This window comes from Rhinatrema bivittatum, chromosome 7 (assembly GCF_901001135.1).
Source record: "Rhinatrema bivittatum chromosome 7, aRhiBiv1.1, whole genome shotgun sequence".
In the NCBI taxonomy this organism is placed as follows: domain Eukaryota; kingdom Metazoa; phylum Chordata; class Amphibia; order Gymnophiona; family Rhinatrematidae; genus Rhinatrema; species Rhinatrema bivittatum.
In genome coordinates, this window is record NC_042621.1 from 162,473,442 (window position 1) to 162,495,242 (window position 21,801).

At 44.9% G+C, this 21,801-nt stretch overlaps 1 protein-coding gene across 2 annotated transcripts in view; it reads right to left on the minus strand.

The window, feature by feature from the left end:
* The window catches only part of PRXL2A (peroxiredoxin like 2A), a 79,005-nt gene that overhangs the window by 19,439 nt on the left and 37,765 nt on the right, over nucleotides 1-21,801 (minus strand). For both annotated transcript variants that reach the window (XM_029609459.1, XM_029609458.1), the window contains exons 2-4: nucleotides 14,813-14,992; nucleotides 14,262-14,359; nucleotides 7,357-7,497 (exon numbers count right to left, since the gene is read on the minus strand). In XM_029609459.1, coding sequence (XP_029465319.1) covers nucleotides 7,357-7,497; nucleotides 14,262-14,359; nucleotides 14,813-14,990 — 417 coding nt within the window. In that variant the 5' untranslated portion in view covers nucleotides 14,991-14,992. The remainder of the gene's footprint in view (nucleotides 1-7,356; nucleotides 7,498-14,261; nucleotides 14,360-14,812; nucleotides 14,993-21,801) is intronic.

Here is a 21,801-nt window from a genome sequence, read left to right on the forward strand (position 1 = left end):
ACCCACATGAACTTATCACATCCAAGTACAGAAGAAAGGAAAAAAAGCCAGTGTGGTGTGGGCAGCCAGCTCAGATACTTTAACCTCCTCATGTGGCTGCCAAAGATCCTTCACTTGCTGCTGTTCTCAACATTCAGTGAGTCACATTCAATGCTCAATGCACACACTTGTCGTCTTACTCAGCCTGGGGCTGAGAGGCTGGACAGACTCAAAGAAGGAGGTGCTGTGTGAAATGTGAGGCCCAGTTAGCCATACCCTGTGTGCTACCCATGCTCATGCTGCAGCTAGAAAGGAGCCGGCATGCATGGCTGTATATGTTCTCAGGAAGGGGCTTCTACATGTGTCTTGTTGCTGGGAGCAGAGCCTGGATCTGAACAGCAGGCAATGAGGACTTTTCACACCTGATCAGGTCTGAAGGCACACTGGCTGCGAGAGTGAGAGAGCGAGAGTGTGAGAAGTCTAATCGATCTGTAGTTCACAGCCCCCTCTCGTCCATGTTTGTGAAGGGGGATTGCAACAGACTGTCTCCAGTCCCTTAGTAAAACACAACCCAAAAAAAAAAGCTTAACAAATAAAGAACTTGTGTGCAGTAGCCAATTGAAAAGCAGCCCAAAACTGCTCTGAAATGAATTTTCACCACTTTATCCTGAGAAACATTTTATGGATTCCATGTCAACAGAGCAAAAGGAATGGACTTCTTTCCATAAGAGAATGGGAGCGGGGGGGGGGGGGGGGGGGGGGGGGGGAGGGAGATTCTCCCAAACCTAATCTGGCTCAGAGCTGGAGCAAATACATTTAAGTTAGAAGCTTCAAAAAGGCAAATAAAAAGCAGAGCATCCGAATGGTTGAGCACTCATTTGTGGGTGGGAATGGAGGCAGAGGTTTAATGGCAGAATGGTTTCACCTCCTCCACGCTCCACATTTTTCAGGCCCTTGCACACTTCGGTAGTTTCAAAAGAGCCCAGACAGTGGCCAAACAGATCTTTTTATGATAGGGATTTTTCCCAAATTTCTAGGGGCCAATTCATAGGTCATTTTTGTTTTAAACACATACACAAAAAGCAAATGTTGCTTACCTGATGTAACAGGTGTTCTCACAGGACAGCAGGATGTTAGTCCTCACGAATGGGTGACATCGAGGATGGAGCCCACCACGGAAAACTTCTGTCAAAGTTTAAACAGAACTTTCTGGCCCCTACTGGGCATGCCCAGCAAGGCACTGACCCTGCAGCCAGCAGGGGTCTCCCTTCAGTCTGATTTTCAAAGCTACAGGCAGTGCCTAAAAAGGAAAAACAAAACAAACCCAACACCGCGGGGTGGCGGGCGGGTTTCGTGAGGACTAACATCCTGCTGTCCTGTGAGAACACCTGTTACATCAGGTAAGCAACATTTGCTTTCTCACAGGACAAGCAGGATGGTTGTCCTCACAAATGGGTGAGTACCGAGCTGAGGATGTCCTGACTTGCACCAAATGCACCCAATGACGTGCATCAGGCACTACAACTGGGGTGGAATTTGGTAAAGGGCATCCGCACCCTACCGGGAAGGTGGAAGGGTGTTGGTACATCATGTTGGAAAAAGGTTACGCAAGACAGATTGGCCGAAGATGGAGTCCTGTCTTCCAGCTTTGTCCAAACAATAGTGGGCTGCAAAGGTATGGAGAGAACTCCAGGTTGCAGCCCTGCAGATGTCAGGAAGCGGCACCGATCGAAGGTGTGCCACTGACGTCGCCATGGCCCTCACAGAGTGTGCTTTCACACGGTCTTGAAAGGGAATGCCAGCTTGCTGATAGCAAAAAGAAATGCAGTCCGCCAACCAGGAGGAAAGAGCCTGCTTACCCACAGGATGTCCTAACTTGTTAGGATGAAAAGAGACAAATAATTGAGTGCTCTTCCTGTGAGCAACTGTACGGTCTAGATAAAAAGCTAGAGCTCGTTTGCAGTCTAGGGTATGCAGAGTCTGTTCCCCGGAGTTGGAGTGGGGCCTGGGAAAAAAGATAGGTAGTATGATGGATTGATTAATATGAAACTCAGAAACTACCTTAGGTAAAAATTTAGGGTGAGTGCGGAGTACCGCCCGGTCCTGCAGGAGCTTAGTGTAAGGCGGATAGGTAACTAGGGCCTGCAATTCACTAACCCTGCGAGCTGAAGTGATAGCCAAAAGGAATAACACTTTCCATGTGAGATACTTTAACTCACAGGAGTGCAGAGGTTCGAAAGGAGGTTTCATTAGCCGACCAAGAACCAGGTTAAGGTCCCAAGATGGGGCCGGAGGACGTAAGGGTGGCTTCAGATGGAGCAAGCCTTTAAGAAAACGTGTTACTAGGGGTTGTACTGAAATAGGGACACCCTGTACACCATTATGGAAGGCGGCTACCGCACTGACATGCATTCTGATAGAAGAGGTTTTAAGACCTGATTCAGAGAGATGCCATAAATAGTCTAAGAATTTGGAGATTGGACAGGAAAGGGGATCAAGAGACTGAGAAGTGCACCATGATGTGTACCTTTTCCAATTGTATGAGTAAGACTTTCTTGTGGAAGGCTTTCATGAAGCTATCAGGACCCGAGAAACGGAATATGAAAGGTTGAAAGGCTGAAGGACTAACCTTTCAACATCCATGCCGTCAGGGACAAGGCTTGGAGGTTGGGATGGAGGAGGCATCCGTCGTTTTGAGTGAGCAGATGCGGGTCCTTTCCCAGAGGAATGTGCCTGCGGATGGAGAGATCCTGGAGTATTGGAAACCATACTTGGCGTGGCCAGTAAGGTGCTATCAGGATCATGGTTCCCCCGTCCTGGCGTAGCTTCACGAGAGTCTTTGACACAAGAGGAAGTGGAGGGAATGCATAGAGCAGACCGGTTGTCCACTTGAGGGAGAATGCATCCCTCGGCCGAGAGTGCTGGCTCCGAATGAGAGAGCAGTAATCGTCCACTTTGTGGTTCTGAGGGGACGCAAAGAGGTCTATGCGGGGAGAACCCCACTTGTGAAACAGAGAGGTCGCTACCAGAGGATCGAGTGACCACTTGTGCGGTTGGAAGACACGGCTCAGCTGGTCTGCCAATACATTGTCTACTCCCGGCAGGTAAGTGGCCCTGAGGTACATGGAGTGGGAGAGGGCTTCCGCCCAGATCTGCGCAGCTTCCTGACACAGAAGGAAGGAGCCTGTGCCTCCCTGCTTGTTTATGTACCACATGGCCACTTGGTTGTCCGTCTGGATTAAGATTATCTGATGAAAGAGATGATCTTTGAAAGTGCGGAGCGCATAGCGGATTGCTCGAAGTTCCAGGAAATTGATCTGGTGTTCGGCTTCCTCTTTGGACCATAACCCTTGGGTTTGAAAGTCGTCCACATGGGCTCCCCAACCGATGTGAGAAGCGTCGGTGGTTAGGATTACTTGCGGATCCGGTGGAAGAAAGGGTAAGCCCTGAAGGAGGTTGACCTGAGTCGTCCACCAGGTTAAGGATAGGCGCAGCGCTTGTGTGACTGTGACTATGGAGGACAGAGGCTGAAAAGCTTGAATCCATTGGTGTCGTAGAGTCCATTGTGTTACTCTCATGGCTAGTCGGGTCATGGGAGTGACTTGAACCGAGGATGCCATGTGCCCTAGGAGAATGAGGAACTGGCGAGCCGTGGCAGTGTTCTGAGACTGGAGCTGGCGAGCCAGGGACATTAGGGTGTGGACCCTCTGAAGAGGAAGGTAAGCCTTTGCCTGTAAGGTGTCCAAGTCTGCCCCAATGAAGGATAAGGTTTGAGACGGGACTAAGCAAGATTTCTCGTAATTGACGAGAAACCCTAAGGAAAGGAGTGTTTGAATTGTCAATTTTAGGGAGGATTGAGCTATCTGTTGGGTGGAGGCCCTGATTAGCCAATCGTCCAGGTATGGGTAGACGTGGACACCTTCCTTCCTGAGGAATGCTACCACTACGAGACATTTGGTAAAGACTCGTGGGGCAGAAGCTAGACCGAAAGGGAGGACACGGTATTGATAATGGTCGTGGCCAACTAGAAACCGCAGATATTTGCGATGGGATTGTGTGATCGCAATGTGGGTATAAGCGTCCTTGAGGTCGAGAGAGCACAGCCAATCCCCTCTTTGTAGCAGAGGGAGCAGCATGCCTAGGGTTACCATTTTGAACTTCTCTTTTTGAAGGTATTTGTTGAGGGCTCGAAGGTCAAAAATGGGACGTAGTCCCCCCGATTTCTTTGGTATTAGGAAGTATCTGGAATAGAATTCCTTGCCTCGTTGAGAGGGAGGAACAGGTTCTATAGCATTTGATTGCAGAAGAAGGGATACTTCCTGTTGTAATTGAGCCAAATGGGTGGATAGACTCCACGCTTGAAGAGGCGGGGAGTCTGCCGGAAGAGTTATGAAGTTGAGGTGGTAACCCTGTGCGATAATTGTTAGCACCCACTGATCTGAGGTGATCTGCAACCAAGGTTGTAGAAAATGGTACAGTCGACCTCCTACAGGGATGTCCGGAAGAGGGGTTTGGCATGTGTTCCCTACAGGGGAGTCAAAGGCCAGCCGCAGGCCCAGGAGGAGGGGCTACAGTAGGCCTTTGTTTCCTAGGCTGACGCGGCTGAGGCCTAGTAGAGGATCGAGCTGGACGAGGCCTGGCCGATGGAGGGTAATAACGGCGTGGTCGAAAGAATGACTTCTTAGGAGTCTTTCTTTTGCGGTTGCTTGGAGGTCAGCTCAGGTGGGACAGATGAGAGTTGTTTCAACGTCTCATGGTGGTCTTTCAACTCCGCCACAATCTGCTGAATTTGCTCTCCAAACAAATTATCGCCTAAGCAGGGTAAATCAGCAAGACGATCCTGAACCTCTGGGCGAAGGTTGGATGATTTTAACCAAGCCCAACGTCTGGCTGAGATGGCTGTGGCTGAAACTTTTGTGGAAGCATCGAATATGTCGTAGGCAGTCCTAATCTCGTGCTTCCCTGCCTCAAATCCCTTGTGAAGAAGGGCTTGAAGCTGCGGTTGGTATTGGTCTGGTAACGTGTCAGCATAGTCTTGCATCTGCTTAAGGATGGCTCTGTTGTACTGAGTCATATAAAGTTGATATGAAGCTATGCGTGAAATCAACATAGCTCCATGATAGACTTTCCGTCCAACACTATCTAGGAACTTGTTGTCCCTGGTAGGTGGGGTAGAAGAGTGTGGCTTAAGACGCTTGGCCTTCTTCTGCGCGGACTCAACCACAACAGAGCGATGATCCAGTTGAGGTTTTTGGAAACCTGGTGCTGACTGGACAAGGTAGGTGGAGTCAGCTTTTTTGTTAACTGGGGACACTGATGAAGGAGATTCCCAGTTTTTCTTGAGCAGATCCAAACACACCTGGTGTATAGGGATGGAAGCGATGATTTTTGGAGCATCCAGAAATTGAAGGAGTTCCATCATCTGGTGTCTGTCATCAGCTTCAGATTGTAGTTGAAAAGGTACAACTTCTGACATCTCTTTCACAAAGTTAATGAAAGATAGATCCTCAGGAGGAGATCTTTTTCTACTCTCTGTAGGAGATGGAGGCGAAGGCAAATCCGTGTCAGAAGATGTATCATCATCATCACCCCAGGTATCGTAGGGATCAAGTGGGGTTTGTAACCCTGATGGACCTGGCTGAGGCTCTAAAGGCATAGATGGAAACCGAGGTGGAATCGGTGCCGTAGGTGGAACCAGAAATGGCATCGATGGCTTCGGTGCTGTCGATGGAATCGGTGCCTGGCGTGGAATGGATGGAACCGAAGGATATATCGGTGGAGATATACCAGAAGGCACCGATGGAACCACCCCGGAAGGGGGAATCCGGAACGGTGTTTCTCCTGCCGATGAAAATCCAGTCGGAGACGGTGGTGTTGTCGATGGCACTGGAATCACCGATGGAAGGGCCGTCATGAGCGCCTCCATGCGGCTCAGTAGCGGTGCTAGCGCTTGTATCAACGGCTCGGTGGTCGGTTCCCTCCTCGGTGGCGAAGCCGGTGCCGGTGTCGGTGCCGGGGGCGGCACTGGAACCGGTGCCGGAGACGGTGCCGATGGAGGTTGCAATTTCTTCATCGCTTTCTCGATGGCCTCCTGGACCAGCCGGTCCAGTTCTGCCCGGAGACCAGGGGTAACCATACCCGGCTCGACGGGAGAGGGAGGCTGAGGCAGGGCCGGAGGGACCACCGTAACCGGTGGGATCACGGCCCCCGCACCCCGGGAGGGTGAGGGTTTCCTCGATGCCTGCGAACGAGACGTGGAGGGTGTCCGGTCTGTTCGCGGCTTCTTTGTCGGTGGCTCGGCTTGAGCAGAGGTCGATGGCTGTGGATCCTCGACAGGCCGAGATTTGTGCCGTCGATAGCGGTGCTTTTCCTTCCGATCCCCTCGCCCATCCGGGGAAGGGACGGGAGTCGACGGCCGAGAAGCGATCGATGGCGGACGGTCACCGGAGGGTTGACGATGATGGTACAACTTCGACGGTGCCGGTTCCGATGACGTCGATGCTATCGATGGCGTTGGGGTGGGTGCATGGAAGAGGAGCCCCATCTTCTCCATCCTGGCTTTGCGACCCTTGGGTGTCATTAAGGCACATTTGGTGCAAGTCAGGACATCATGCTCACTACCCAAACACATCACACAAACCCTGTGGGGGTCTGTGATGGACATAGTCCGGGTACAATCCGGACAACGGCGGAACCCCGTTGCCATGGCCTGAAGCCAAAATTTAGGCTGGGGATCGGTAAGTGCCAACAGGCCTCAAGGGCCAAATTCGACGGTAGTCGATGGAAAAAGGCAAAAAACTTACCGGGTTCCGTAAGATGACTAAAAATTTGTCGAAGGGAGACCCCTGAGGGGCAAATTTTCTTAGGAAATTAACTTCCAAATTCCTGTCAGGAACGTGGTTAGAGAGCTCCTTTCACCGCGTGGCAACTGCTGCGCGGAAAAAAGAAGACTGAAGGGAGACCCCTGCTGGCTACAGGGTCAGTGCCTTGCTGGGCATGCCCAGTAGGGGCCAGTCAAAGTTCTGTTTAAACTTTGACAGAAGTTTTCCGTGGTGGGCTCCATCCTCGATGTCACCCATTTGTGAGGACAACCATCCTGCTTGTCCTGTGAGAAAAAAACATAGGTGGGAAGGGGACCTTGGAAGCCCACCTGAAGCTATTGGGAGTGTTCAGTGTGATAAATGTTGCAAACCACTTTTCTAGCAAAAAAACCCAACACACCACACACCGTTCTAAACAAATCTCTAGAGCTTTTATTCCAGTTTTGGTACTACTGTTCTGGATCGATGCCAACTGTGATGTACCTATAGCACTTTGTGCAATACATTATAAAAGGTCTGCAGCGCCTGATAGGAAGAGGACGACAAAAAGAAGTACCTTTTCATCAAGAAAGATCTCCCCCTTGAAATACTGATTAAATTCATCAACTTCTGAGCCGATATTCTCTTTCACAACAGCATAAAGGGGGACCCCCAACTGGTCAAGTTGTGGTTTGAGAGAGGACAGCTCATGGGCTTCCTGTAAGAGAGGACAAGAAGAAGATTATTCTTTCCCTATAAGAGAACATGGCAAAAGCTGCAAGTATTTTTCCAGGGGTTATCTGTTCAGGCGTTGAAATAAGGACTATACCAATCACCATAAAAACACATATGATGCACTAAAATGGCAATAAATTCAGACAAGAACATACAAACCTGGGGTGAGTAAAGCCCCTCTTCCCCAAATATTGGCAATGTGGTTTCAAAGCTGGAAGGTAAGTTATACACAGCCAGTCCATGAATGTTGTTACCGCTTAATACTACTGGCAAATGGAAGGAACACCCCCTGCTTCCGGCCCCTCTAGCCAGCAACCATTTCTCCTCCCCACCTGGATTTCTGGCAGGAACGAGTCTACCTGAGAATATCATGTGCTATATGAACAGATGAGTATAGCATAATGCTGCTTGGCATTCTGAAGGATGCCTAGCCCTCCCCCATTCCAAAAGCATGAAGTCACATCTTACATCATTTTACTCTTATGCTCAATAAATACAGAAAGGAAATGCTAAACCGACCAAGAGCCAAGGAAACACACATTACTAAAAGCTTACATTGTCAAACTAAATCAGCTTAATTCTGCTAATTTCCTGCCCTGGATGAAAATATGAACTTCTAGAAATATTCGGTCTCAAAGCTTATAGGCTACAGAAAATTTATTCTGGCTGACTCTGGAGGACAGTTTGGTCTCTGCCATAGATCTTCCTGTGCATAATTTTTTTTGCACTTTTAAACCTTGCAAAGTCTATGCCCTCATAAAAAACAAAACAAAAACTTCACCTTATATGTACCATGGTGATGCCTACAAGACGTTTTGACATGAACTGCTGCGCTTCACCCAACAAGATGGCTGGTATGGTTTCAGAGAATGTTTTGAACACAGACACCAGGAATAAAATACAAAATCAGCACAAAAATTAAAAAAAACCACCCCACACATTTTGGCCACTGGGGGAAAAAAAAAAAACTCTGGAAATGCTGTGTTAAGATTTATTTATAGTGAGTTTTCTCCATATATTTGTGCATTACAAAAAAAATATTTTATTATAATCATTTGATGGCAGAGATTTGCTGCTGTTCGGATGCCACACCAGCTATGTGTTACTGCCAATTAGAATTATGGCAGCAGCTGTGTCAGAAGCCCACTAAGACTAGATGTAACTAATTAAAAGAATTTATATGTTGCCTCCCTGGCTTTTATCAGTTCCCAAAACGGTATACAAATCATCATGTACATAAAAATAAGCAATTAAAACACCCACTATACAAAGAAACAATCAAGTCCTAATAACTATGAGTTGCTATATATAAATCAAGACATCAAATAATAACTTGCGTGTACCGTAACAATCACCTAACCACAGCCAAGGAGTCAGTCACTCACTGACCCTAAAGTGGGAACATTAGAAAAAAGGCAAAAACAAAGATCTAAAGACTTTGGTTCCTGATGGACTTCTAGTGGAATACTATTCCACAGACATGGGATTATGAAAGACAAAACCCTAGACCTCGGGCAAGATGCATTTCTGTTCAGAAGGAAACCCAGATAGGAACCTTTTGGCTGGAGCACAGAAGAGCCTTGCCCTTGACCTCAACCCCAGTCTCTTTGGCAAAGGATTCAGCTGTACGATGGGGGATGACCCACAGCTTTCAAAAGGTTGACATTTTTTTTTTTTTCTTAGCATAGCTTTATTCTTCCTGCTTTGCCAGCGGTCATTGTAACAGTGTGTTCCCAGTGGGGTCAGGAGGCAGGGTCCCATACTCAATTTCAGCCAAAAGGCCGAGAAGGAACCATTCCCAGGTCCTAGCTCCAAACCCCTGTGAGAGACTAAACTTTGACCTTAGCCAGCTGCAAAAGGAGTGCACAGGCTTACAGAATAAAGCAAATCTCACACATTCTCAATCGGCACTCTTTTGACTGGAGATAAGGGAAGAGTGGTCTTCATAGGCATTAGAAATTGTTCTAGTGGCACGGCACCATGGTTGCCATTTTCTGCAAAGAAATTAAAAAAAAAAAAAGAGACAGAAAAACTGTGTCTACTAATGTATTCAAAGTGTAGGCTTGTAGGCTGTGTCATAGTTTCTAAATTATGAAACAAAAAAGTGTTGTAGTTGCTGAGGTAGTCCACTTGCCTACCTAGACCTAAGGGTCGCACAAGTTGTAGAATATGGAAGAAAAAAAAAAAAAGTGCACCTGCATCTTATTAGTTGATCCTTTTCTCTCTATATTATATTATAATAAATTTCCAAAGGACATGGTGCAGATCTGTTCACTATAAATATTCAAATTAACATTTCACAAAAAAAAAAAATAAAAAATGCCATATTGATTCATTAAAAAAGAATCTACCCCTCAGAACAAGAAAGCAATTAGCTCCCAGAAATGTGAATCTTTTTATAAAAATAAAAAAAGTTGGAGGAAATATGCCTTCAATTAGCTGATCCTGCGCCTGGCACATTCTTGGTCTAATTAAAACTCTCTTCACAATGTCAGTGCTGGAGGACATAGTACAGCCCAGTCTCACAGTACAGCCAAATTCCATTCCACCCAACATAATTGCAGTTACTTAACCAGCAGGAGAAGCAACACTGTAGCTTGCTGCTAGCATGGAATACAAAATGTAAACCATTTAAAAAAGTACAATTAAAAAAAAAATCTAAACAGGGAAAAGTTACTGTTCAATATTTTGACTCTTTCAGTCAATGACTGTCCAGAAAAGGTGGCCTGCTTGTTTAAAATTCCTTTGGCAAGAAGCCGGTTACGGAAGGAACCAAGACAGTTTCAGAAAAGCGTTCTCCAGCACATCGCGTGTCAGACATGCACAGGTTTAGAAGAAACCCATCAACAGTTTACTAGCTTGGAATTAATTTATTTTTCTTGTACTGAATACAAAAACAATTTTAAAAGTTTTAAAAAGGCCAGAGGGCAACACGACAGAAGTACTCTTCTGTAATGCTACCAACTTTGGGTGTAATCCCTGGATGCATTATCTAGACACATCTTAAGTCTATAATGTGCCTATTTTAATAATATAAGAACATAAGAAAATGCCATACTGGGTCAGACCAAGGGTCCATCAAGCCCAGCATCCTGTTTCCAACAGTGGCCAATCCAGGCCATACGAACCTATACTAAAAAGGAGTAAAAAAAAAACAAAAAACAAAAAAACCCAAAACTTTTAGTATATGCTGCACGCTGAAAGTAGGTCTGTGTCCATATTCTGTGTAAATGCCATCATTAATGTTAAAATTTAAACCAAACTATTGGGTCAGCCCAGGCTAGGATGTGCTCAGTCGATGGAAATGCCATGTGTCTGGATTTAGATGTCTGCTGGACAGATTAGATGGACCATTTTTGGTCTTTATCTGCCATTATTTACTGTGTTACTATGCCTTATTGTAAAAGCATCTTTACTCTTGCACTTAAGTCTCTATATTCTTGCTCTCCATCCACTGAATAAGAACATAAAAAAATGCCATATTGGGTCAGACCAAGGGTCCATCAAGCCCAGCATCCTGTTTCCAATAGTGGCCAATCCAGGCCATAAGAACCTGGCAAGTACCCAAAAACTAAGTCTATTCCATGTTACCATTGCTAATGGCAGTGGCTATTCTCTAATGGGCGGATTTTAAAAGCCCTGCTCGCGTAAATCCGCCCGATGTAAATCGGTTATTTACTCTTTCGGATAGTAGAAAGACTAGGGGGCACTCCATGAAGTTAGCATGGGGCACATTTAAAACTAATCGGAGAAAGTTCTTTACTCAACGCACAATTAAACTCTGGAATTTGTTGCCAGAGGACGTGGTTAGTGCAGTTAGTATAGCTGTGTTTAAAAAAGGATTGGATAAGTTCTTGGAGGAGAAGTCCATTACCTGCTATTAAGTTCACTTAGGGGTAGATTTTTAAAAAAAGGACGCTGGATTTTATAAGATACGCACATAGCCGCGCGTATCTTATAAAATCCTGGATCGGCGCGCGCAAGGCTGACGATTTTGGGCAGCCTGCGCATGCCGAGCCGCGCAGCCTGCCTCCGTTCCCTCCGAGGCCGCTCAGAAATCAGAGCGGCCTCGGAGGGAACTTTCTTTCGCCCTCCCCTCCCTTACCTAACCCCCCCCCCCTTACCTTTGTCCCTAGATTTACGCCTGCTAGAAGCAGATGTAAATCTACACGCGCCAGCGAACTGCTGGCGCGCCGTCATCCGACCCGGGGCTGGTCTGGAGGCTTGGACCATGCCCCTGGGCCGGCGCCACGGCCCCTGGCTCCGGCCCAGGGGCATGGTCCAAGCCTCCAGACCAGCCCCGGGTCGGATGACTGCGTGCGTAGATTTACATTTAAATATTGGGGTTACATTTGCTATCCTCCAGTCTTCAGGTACAATGGATGATTTTAATGATAAGTTACAAATTTTTACTAATAGGTCTGAAATTTCATTTTTTAGTTCCTTCAGAACTCTGGGGTGTATACCATCCGGTCCAGGTGATTTACTACTCTTCAGTTTGTCAATCAGGCCTACCACATCTTCTAGGTTCACCGTGATTTGATTCAGTCCATCTGAATCATTACCCATGAAAACCTTCTCCATTACCTCCCCAACATCCTCTTCAGTAAACACCGAAGCAAATAAATCATTTAATCTTTCCGCGATGGCCTTTATCTACCTCTGTCTACTAGATGTACTATCAATAACTTAGATAACTATTCACAATTCTACCTCTAAGTTTCTGAACAAAATAGAGATGCCCTGCTTCCATGATTGATTTTTTTGTTCCAACCGAGAACAGTAATGCTACCATTACTGCGATTTTGATTGAATTTATTTTTTTTGATCTGCATAGAGACCATCTTTGGCAAAAAGGCAGAATATCAAATGTTTATGTGCGCTCAGGGTTCTGGAAAGAGCATGGCCCTTAGTCAGGGGCTAGTCGCTGCTATGACAGGGCTGATCAAGTTAGAGGATAGGGGAAAAGTCACCATGTTGCTGCAAATGAAGGTTCATGGCATCAGATTGTAGTACTGATTGACTGAGCTGGAATTCTAAAAAGGAGCAGGATGAAACTGCTGGTCAAAATATACATACATTCTCCCTTCCAAAAAAAAAATTATATATAAAGTGCTCTGGCAGCATTGATTGTCTCATGGAAGGACTCAGAGGGTAAGTGGGGAGAACACCCTGCAACCTACCCTTTTGTTTCACCACGGGCTGGCAAACAAAGGAAATGGAAAAGTAAGACAGCGCAGTAGCCATCTCAATTTCCTTTGATAAAGAACACTCTGTTTACATCATAGCATTCCAACTAGCCTTAGACTATTACTTTGGGTCTTATCAGGGTCTGCTCCATATCAGAATGGGCAGACTTGCCCAAAATGAGAAGCCCTGCATAGCCAGCCTCTAAACTTCAATTCTACTCCTAGCACACAAGTGGGCAAGTCAGTCGAGAGCTCCAACCAGTCAGGTTTTCAGGCTCTCTGAGGAATACACATAAGAGATTTACACACACACACTCTGTCTCGATTGTATGAAAATCTCTCTCATGCATATTCTTTAGAGAACCTGAAAGCTTGACCAGGTGGTGGCCCTCGAGGACTGAATTACCCACCCCTGTCCTAGCAGTTGCTTTCAGCTCTGACTCCCACCCCCCACCATCTTATCCTAGGAGCCCTCCACTGGGCTCATGCTGGGGCTGTACAAATATTCATACCATGTCATATCTACAGGGGATCATTTTCATTTTCCCTTGTTATTGCATTGCAAAGCTGGACTTGTGGTGCAGTAGCAGACTGGAATCACACATAGAGATGCAACAGTCCTCTGCCAGCACCCTCTGCTGTGCGAAAGGAAGTGGGTTTTGCAAAAAAGACAGGGTGTCACCTCCAGAGCAACTTCCAGCAAGAACAGCTGGAGGGGCCAAGAAGCCAGGCAGCAGAGAGAACAAGAGGCAGCCACATAGGGACAAGAATGGTGGGTAAGGGCGATGATATGATCAAGGGTGAGAAAGTTGGGGCATGAAAAGAGGCAGAAGAACAGTGACAAAATTTCAGGAGTTTGTAAAGAAAATGAACAAACTAAAGGACAAGAAACGAGACAAAAGATGAGAAGAAAATGCCAGACACAAAGGTTAGAAACAATTTTAAATTGCTCTTGCAATTTTGACTCTGTGCTACATGAAATATTTCACAGCACCATTTTTTGTAAGTATTCCCTGCAAGTTTGGGACACTTTAGTGGGGTAAAGGGTAAGGAGTTTCTTAGTGATTTTATTGAGATTTCATTTTCCAGACACACTAAAACCAGTTAGCATGCATTAAATGGTTTTAGTGCACACTTAATTGCTTTAGCCATGTCAAATCATTTAAACACTTGCTAAACCAAATACAAGTGCTAAATAAAATGACAGTTCATTCCTAATACACGTCTGGTGAAAAGGTAGTGCAGACCTCTTTAGCATCAACCGAGGCATGAAGCAGTCACCGCAGGTTTCTGTTACAAAGGGGCATTAATGCAGAGAGTGGGGTCATGATGGGTTACACGGCGGACATATAGTTCTTTTCTCAACACGAGAACCTGCACACCCCTGAATGCAGATGACAAATTAATGAAAACAAATTAACACCAAAATACATCCTCAGTAGAAAGAAAAAAAAAAAAAAAAAAGGTCCGCTTCACAAGCGGTGGTTCTGAGAGCTCTGCTTGCAAACACAACAGCAAGAGGACAAAAGCATTAGCCTCGAGCTATGCTGCCCCTTACCTCTCTGCACAGAAGTCATCCGGGCCGCCGCACCGCCATGACCACGGCCCCATTCTTCTTCCACAGCTCACCTGCCCTGAACGCTCTCTTCTCGGTTCCTGGAGGAGACCCAAGGACAGAACAGATATTATCAGGTCTCAGAGTGGCATTTGTTTCTAATCAATGGCATACTGCCTTTTTTTTTTTAAATAAAGGTAGTAAAGCATTTGGAGCGGCGCCTTGCAATGTTATTTTATACAGCTGATATTTGTCAGAATGTAAAGAAACGTTTCTCTTCCTCTTCACATTCCTTCCCCCACAACAAAATAGTATGGTCAGCCAAAACAGGAGTTTTCAGGATATGACATCCCTTACAAGTGGCCTCTTTTATAGTGTAATAAAAACCTAATGTTATTGAAAGTACAACAGTTAATGTAACTGAGGCACACCAGGAGGACATGTACACTATCAGTGTTGACAGCATGCGTACATATCAGCACAGTAATACATTCTCTTTATTTGGGAATTTAAAAGAAAAAGCCATAAAGAACAAAACCCAGAAACTTTCTCACCTTCCCCCAAAGACTTCAGTTCTATGTCTTCCAGAAACTCCAAGGTGGCCTTCTCTGCTTTGGAGAGAAACAAATCTGTGTTGGCCAGGATTATCCCAGCCACACCTACACCTAGGGCCCCAACACTAAGGGACCACAGCCCCATGGTAAGAAACCCCAGGTCAGGCAGGAGAAACATTTCTGGAAAAAAGAGACAAGAACAAAATTAATCATTACTGAAAATAAACATTAAATATAATGCCTCAGCGTAACATCCCTATTGACCTACAACTAAGACGTTCTTTTTACTAACAACTTTCATCTGAACGGGACTACAGATCAGAGGATATTTTCACCTGGTCAGCTTCACATTTAAAGCAGCTTCTTGATGTAGCACGTGCAAGTCAGTCAATTGCTGAAATGTTTCCCCAAAGGTTTATATTAAGTTATTAAATTAGATTTACTGTGAGAAAACTACAAATCGAGCAGGTAAAGTCTTATAAAATTTGGGCCCAGTACTCCATTTCTTTCTTGATACTACTGGGTCTATCAGAAAGCCTTATATTTTGCAAGTCACTCTCAAATGGGCCCCAGAAAAGTTCCATAGTGCTTTCAATTTAAAACTGGCAGGAATAGTCACACTAGTTTGAAATCTCATACACTCCTGGGGATACAATTCAATGAAAGAAGAGAGGCAACAGAAGTTGAAAGTATCAAGCTTCCAGGTTTGTAGCCTCATTACCTACCGATCGCCCCTTTGTCCAGTCTATACAGAATGAAAGAGACTTAAAAAAATCTTGGATTTCACATTCAAAGCATAGAAACTGCATATACTATAATTAAACTACATACCCACATAACTCATCCAATAGATCAACTCTGATTTTGTCTTCATAATTTTCAGTGGGCTATTTCCTTCCGTGCCCAATTTCTCTCTCCTAAAACTTCAATATTATTTCTATTGAAGACTAAGGAGTTGCAATGTTCCCCAATCTGAGAAACTGGCAATGTTTAAACGCTACTTGAGCAAGGGGGATGGGGAGAAGGTCTGCATAGGTGAAAATGTGGTACTATATACATTAAGTAGTGTCATGGGAGCCACCAAACCTAGTCCTGGAAGAAACATTTAGGGATATCACATCTTCTGTTTGGAGTTATGGCGAATGCATCATTGTGGAATTTGGTATATTCCTTTAGAGGTAGAGCTACGATGGTGGGGGAAGTCTCCTTTGGGTCAATATAAAGGTGATGCTCCGAATGGAGTATGTGATTTGACTCGAATTGGGGAGTGGGGAAATGGAACTCCAGAGCTCCTATGAGGGCATCTGGCCTACTTAGTCCAACAGGGCCAAGCACTGGGTGGGGAGAATAGTGAATTGTGATTAGGCTCTTGAGTGGTATCCGGTGGCAACCTAGGAGGAATATGAACCACAACAGCCTTGTGGATACGTTTTGTGAAAAGGGAGGGGACCTGTTCAGATGGGCCTATGACTGAAAAGAATTCCATGTGGGCATATGAGTACTAAAACTTTTTTTTTTTTTTTTTTTAAAGAGGAATATTTTGTTGTTGCTAGTGATCAATGCTGTAAGAGCCTGTGAACCCCGATTTTATCAATGAGTTTTAATGTTATTCATTTCTGACAGCTGGAAACCACAGAAATGACAAAAGTTTTGCTTTGTTTGAAAATACCTTTTGTGCGAGACCCTTCTATATCCCAAGATATAGGTTCAACAGAGGTAGGTCAGTCCACGTAAGAAACTGGCATATTCAGAGGGGTCACAGAGGAGAAAGTGTTTTTGAGTTCTCCAGATTGATCAATACTACCCATGCTTTTGTGCACTCATGAGACTGGTGCTTAAGAACATAAGAAATTGCCATGCTGGGTCAGACCAAGGGTCCATCAAGCCCAGCATCCTGTTTCCAACAGAGGCCAAACCAGGCTACAAGAACCTGCGCAGGGAAGCAGCTGAACAAAGGAACACGTGGGGCAGAAAGTTTGTGCATTCCCCCCACCTCAGCTAATCCATGTCCCAGGGGAGGGAGAGCACCTTTGCATGCACATCCCCCTTCCCTCTCATCAACACCAATCTGAGACAGGAAAGCATTAGTAAAAACCCTCCCCACTAGACTTATACAAATCTGAATCAGGTAGGTCAAGTGGGAAGGGGAAGCAGAGAAATTATCCACTTGCATTCTCTCCTCCCCCTGTTCCCCGACTAATTCATACCAATCTCAGGGTGACCAAAAACACACAAAACGTTCCTAGGTATGTATCAGGCATTCCTAACTCTGATACACCAGGACTGCAAACTGGTTTGATTTTCATGTAGACAAGCTATGAAAATTAGCTTTGTTCATAAGTCATATTATACCATTACATCTGATGAATATTCTTGTAAAAAAACAAACAAATAGATAAATAAAAAATCCTAGCCCCTAGATGGGTCCAGCCCTTACTGAAAATCCCTACACTAGATCATCATTTCTCAAACTGCTTCTCTACAGACAGTTGGGGCATCAGTGATGGGTTATGCAGGGGTCTGCAGATGTGTGGGCTGAAAGTGGTACGTTGGTGCATGCTCTTGCTTAACCAATCAGAAACAGAGCCAGATTGCAGGCAGAGATACACCTCAGGATCTCTGCACAAGTTGAGTAAAGTAGGTAATGGGACACATTAGTAGCTCTGCCAAGAGAAGCAGCCAGAGCAGGATCATTAGCAGCCAAGCAATACAGCAGTCCTACCAGCAAGAGAAAAAGCTGGTGTACAAGTGTATGCAAGTCAAGGACCTTGAGTTCCTGCTGGCAAGAGAAGTAGCCCATCTAGTAGCTTAGCTGGCACAGCTGCTAAGACAAGAGACTAGAACTGGTATTATTAATAGAAGACTGCCTGCCAGAAATCAGTATGTGCAACAAGAGCTGAGCCGACTGGTCCCATATTAAAGTCTACCTGCCCCACCCCATGACCAGATCAGTATGGCCTATATCCCCAACTAAAGGCAGTGTCTGTTTCTAATGATGAATAATAGAAGGAAGAGGACGTCGACCATTGCTAAGCTGAAAACTGCAAGTTTTAGAGTAAGCAAGCAGATCCTGCAACTTAGGGAACATCCAAAAGTAGTACTGCACATTATTGTCAGAGGAGTCACCCTACTGCTGAGACTCAATAAGATTAGCAGGAGTACGGGTAAAAGCTACTTGCGGGGAGGGGGTGGGGTGAGATAGGCTATTGGCTTCTTGGCCAGAGCCCCTCGTTACCCACAAGTAGATGCCCCTCTGAAAGTCATGTCTGTTGGGGGTGAGTGGTGGGGAGCAGTATTGGTCTTACAGTTTTTGGCATATGCACTGAATATCTTCTATCTAATGGGGTAAGGGTTGTGGTGGCAAAAAATGAAATTGGGCAATCGTAGAGTAATAACAGAGTAATAAGTTGTTGTGGGTGGTGTTACACCACAAAAAATTAAAACTGATTCTGGGAAAATACCAGAAGGGGGGTCCTTGTTTGAAAAATAAAAGAGCACTCACACATAAAACATTTAGGAACTTCTACTCTAGGTGAGAGAGCGATTACCAATGATTTACATAGGGTTATTCACTTTTTTTTTCTATTGTTCTACTTCTCCCTAAACACCCTAACAATCTATTTGCTTACCCCAGTTTCTTATTACATTTAACCGAAATGATTTACTACCAAATGCTTCACTACCCCCTCCCCCAGTCATGAATTGTTCCTCTAGATCAGTGATTCCCAAACCTGACCTGGAAGACTCTCAGCCAGCCAAGTTTTCAGGACATCCACAATGAATATGCAAGAGGACAGGTTTGGGAACCTCTGCTCTAGGTTTCTGCACTTTTCCCCATCAATCTTACCAGAACACACACTCCGAGCGCCCTTTCAGGATCTGTACCATTATCTTTCATGTGCTACAGACCCTTGCAAAGTATTTTCATCACCTTTCAGCCAAGAAAGTTGCCAAGCACGCCCTCTCTCTCAAAAAAGTAATTATTTAAGGCCAATATGTAAAATACTACAGTCCAATTAAGATGGAAGGTACGGGACAGGTCCGCTATTACACAAGAAATTAAGTAGTACAAAGTATTAAAAGAACACGTGCCCTAATCTGAATGGCCATGGACGGGTTTTTTCAAACTGGGCTAGTAAGTGTGCCTTGATGGCCAGCACCACCATTTCAGCAGTAGAAACTCAAAAGAATACGATTCTCTCTCTTTTTCCCCGTCCTCATAGTGTGGGCGAGATCAGGCTCAGCTATGAAATGATTTAACAAGCAACATCTTAAGATACCGTGCAGATAAAAAGAAAACAAAAACCCCAAGCACACCTGACCTGCATTCCTTACTACATGATACACAGATCCAAGAACAGATAAGATAATAAAATACATAACCAAATTGCTTTGGTGACAAGTGAGGGCCTGAGGAAAAAGAAATAATCCCAAACTGATGCAAGAATCTCTTTGAAAAACACCAACTTATGTGCACATCTACTCCATATGCAGTCCTGTAGCCTTGTGCCAACCACAGACTAAAAATGTAACATTAGATCAATGGGTCCAGCCTAATCCTGGGGGAATTCTGCGCTACTGCAGAGCGCAGAATTTGTGCAGAATTCCCCCGCTGGGCAGAATTTGGCAAGTCTGTGCAGAAAATGGCAGAGGAGACCCGGGCATGCTGCGAACGGAGTGCACCATTTGCGGCAAAGATGAAGGCCCCTGCGTGCCTCGGGACGCACTCCACTCGTGGCAAAGATGAAGGCCCCAGTGAGCATGAATGTATGTAGAGAGGTGTGTGTGTGTGAGGAAGTGGAGGGGAGGATAGGAGATGAGGAGGGGGTGTGTGAGTGTGGGTGCCAGAGAGAGGGAGCCTATAGGAGGAGATTGTGAAGTAGTGTGTGTATGTGTGAGAAATTGTAAGCTAGTGTGTATGAAAAAGGGATCATGTGTATGTGAGGGTGCTAGCCTGTGTATGTGTGAGAGAGTATGTGTGAAGGAGTGCGTGAGATAGAGACATAGGTAGCCTGTGTGAGGGTGTATGCGTGAGAGAGAAAGGAAGCTTGTGAGAGTGTGCATGCAAGAGAGAGGGACCCTGTATGAGGGGGTGTGTGTGTGTATGTGCACGAGAGAGGGAGGGACAGAGGGAGTGTAGATAGAGTGGAAGAGGTTGAGCCTAGAGATGGAGGGGAGAGATACTGGCAGGTGGAGGAGTTGGGGCTTGAGAGGGCAAAGTGGCCAGGGGAGTAGGAAGAGAGTGGGACACTTACAGTGAATTTCTAGGGAAATTCTGCTCAAAATATATTTAAAATTATGCATCTTTAAGTAATACATTTTAAATTAAATTGAGAAAAAAGTTAATTACTTAATAGTAGTCATGTAAATTCTGTTATTTTGACCAATATAAAAGTTTGCAGAATTTTAAGTTTTTGTGCACAGAATTCCCCTAGGAGTAGACCAGCCCAAAGGCAGCACTGCAAATGGCTCTGCAAGAGACTGTTTTGACTCTCAGACCAGCTCATGTGCCTTGAGCTGGAGAAAGTGTTTACATCCCCAGAAGTGGGAGCCCTGACCATTCCTCAGCAGTTGCTGTTGGATCAAGCATTCATTCATATTGCATTCTGCCTCTTAGTTGGAGGGCTATCACTGCTACAGCTAGGCAAGTGGACTTTAGAATTAAAACAAAAAAGTTTAGAGCAGTGAAATCCTCTAGTGGCTAACATAAGAACATAAGTTGCTGCCTACTGGATCAGGCCAAGGGTCCATCAGATAGCCTAGCATCCTGTTTCCAGCAGTGGCCAATCCAGGCTACAAGTACCCAAACATTAAATAGATCCCATGCTACTAATGCCAGTAATAGCAGTGTCTATTCCTTAAAGTCAACTTAAATTAATAGTTTATGGACTGTTCCTCCAGGATCTTATCCAAACTTTTTTTAAACCCAGCTAGACTAACTGCCCTTATCACATCCTCTGGCAATGAATTCCAGAGCTTAATTGTGCATAGAGAGAAAACAAATTCCTCAGATTTAGTTTAATTGTGCTACATGCTGACTTCATCATAATGTGCCCCCTAGTCCTATTATTTGAAAGAATAAATAACCAATTCACATTTACTCGTTCTAGTCCTCATATGATTTTATAGACCTCTATCACATCCTGCCATCTCCTCTCCAAACTGAATAGCCCTAACCCTTTTAGTCTTTTCTCAAAGTGGTGCCTTCCATACCCTTTATGATTTTGGATGCCCATGACATCCTATCTTGGATAAGTGATCAGGAGTCCCTGGAGCAGGCTGTAAATGATTTGAAACACCAAAAACATTATTTGAGGATGATGATTCTGTGCAACACACAAATATCTGTGATAATGGAGGATGTAATAGATTAGACTGACAAACTTAAAAGACTAAACAAATCATCAGGAGCAGATGGCATCTGCCCCAGAGTTTTAAAAGAACTAAAACATGAAAATGCAAACTTTATACTAGTGGTCTGTAACTTTGAAACTATATAATCCGTTCCCTATCATTTAAAAAAACAGCCATAATACCTGAAGAATGGAAGGTGGCCAATGTGACGCCAATTATTAAAAAGGATAGCAGGGGCTATGTGGGAAGCCATAGATTGATGAGCCTCAAATGTCTTTGCCAGTCAAAATGATAGAGGCCATTCTTAAAGACAAAAATCAGTGGCCATATAAACAGACACGGCCTAATGGGGAAGTCAACATTGTTTTATCAAAGGAAAGTTTTGCCTTACCAATCTTTTAGATTTCTTGAAGGTGTACGCATATAGATAAAAGGTGAAATCGGTTGATATAGTGTATTTGGATTTTCAAAAAGTATTTGACAGATTCCTCCATGAAAGATTCTTCAGGAAATTAAACAAAAAAAAAAAAACCAACCCCCACACACATACACAAATGACGGGAGGTAGTGTGATACTATGAATTGAAAAATGGTTAAGAGACAGGAAACAGAGGCTAGGACTGAATGGACAGTCA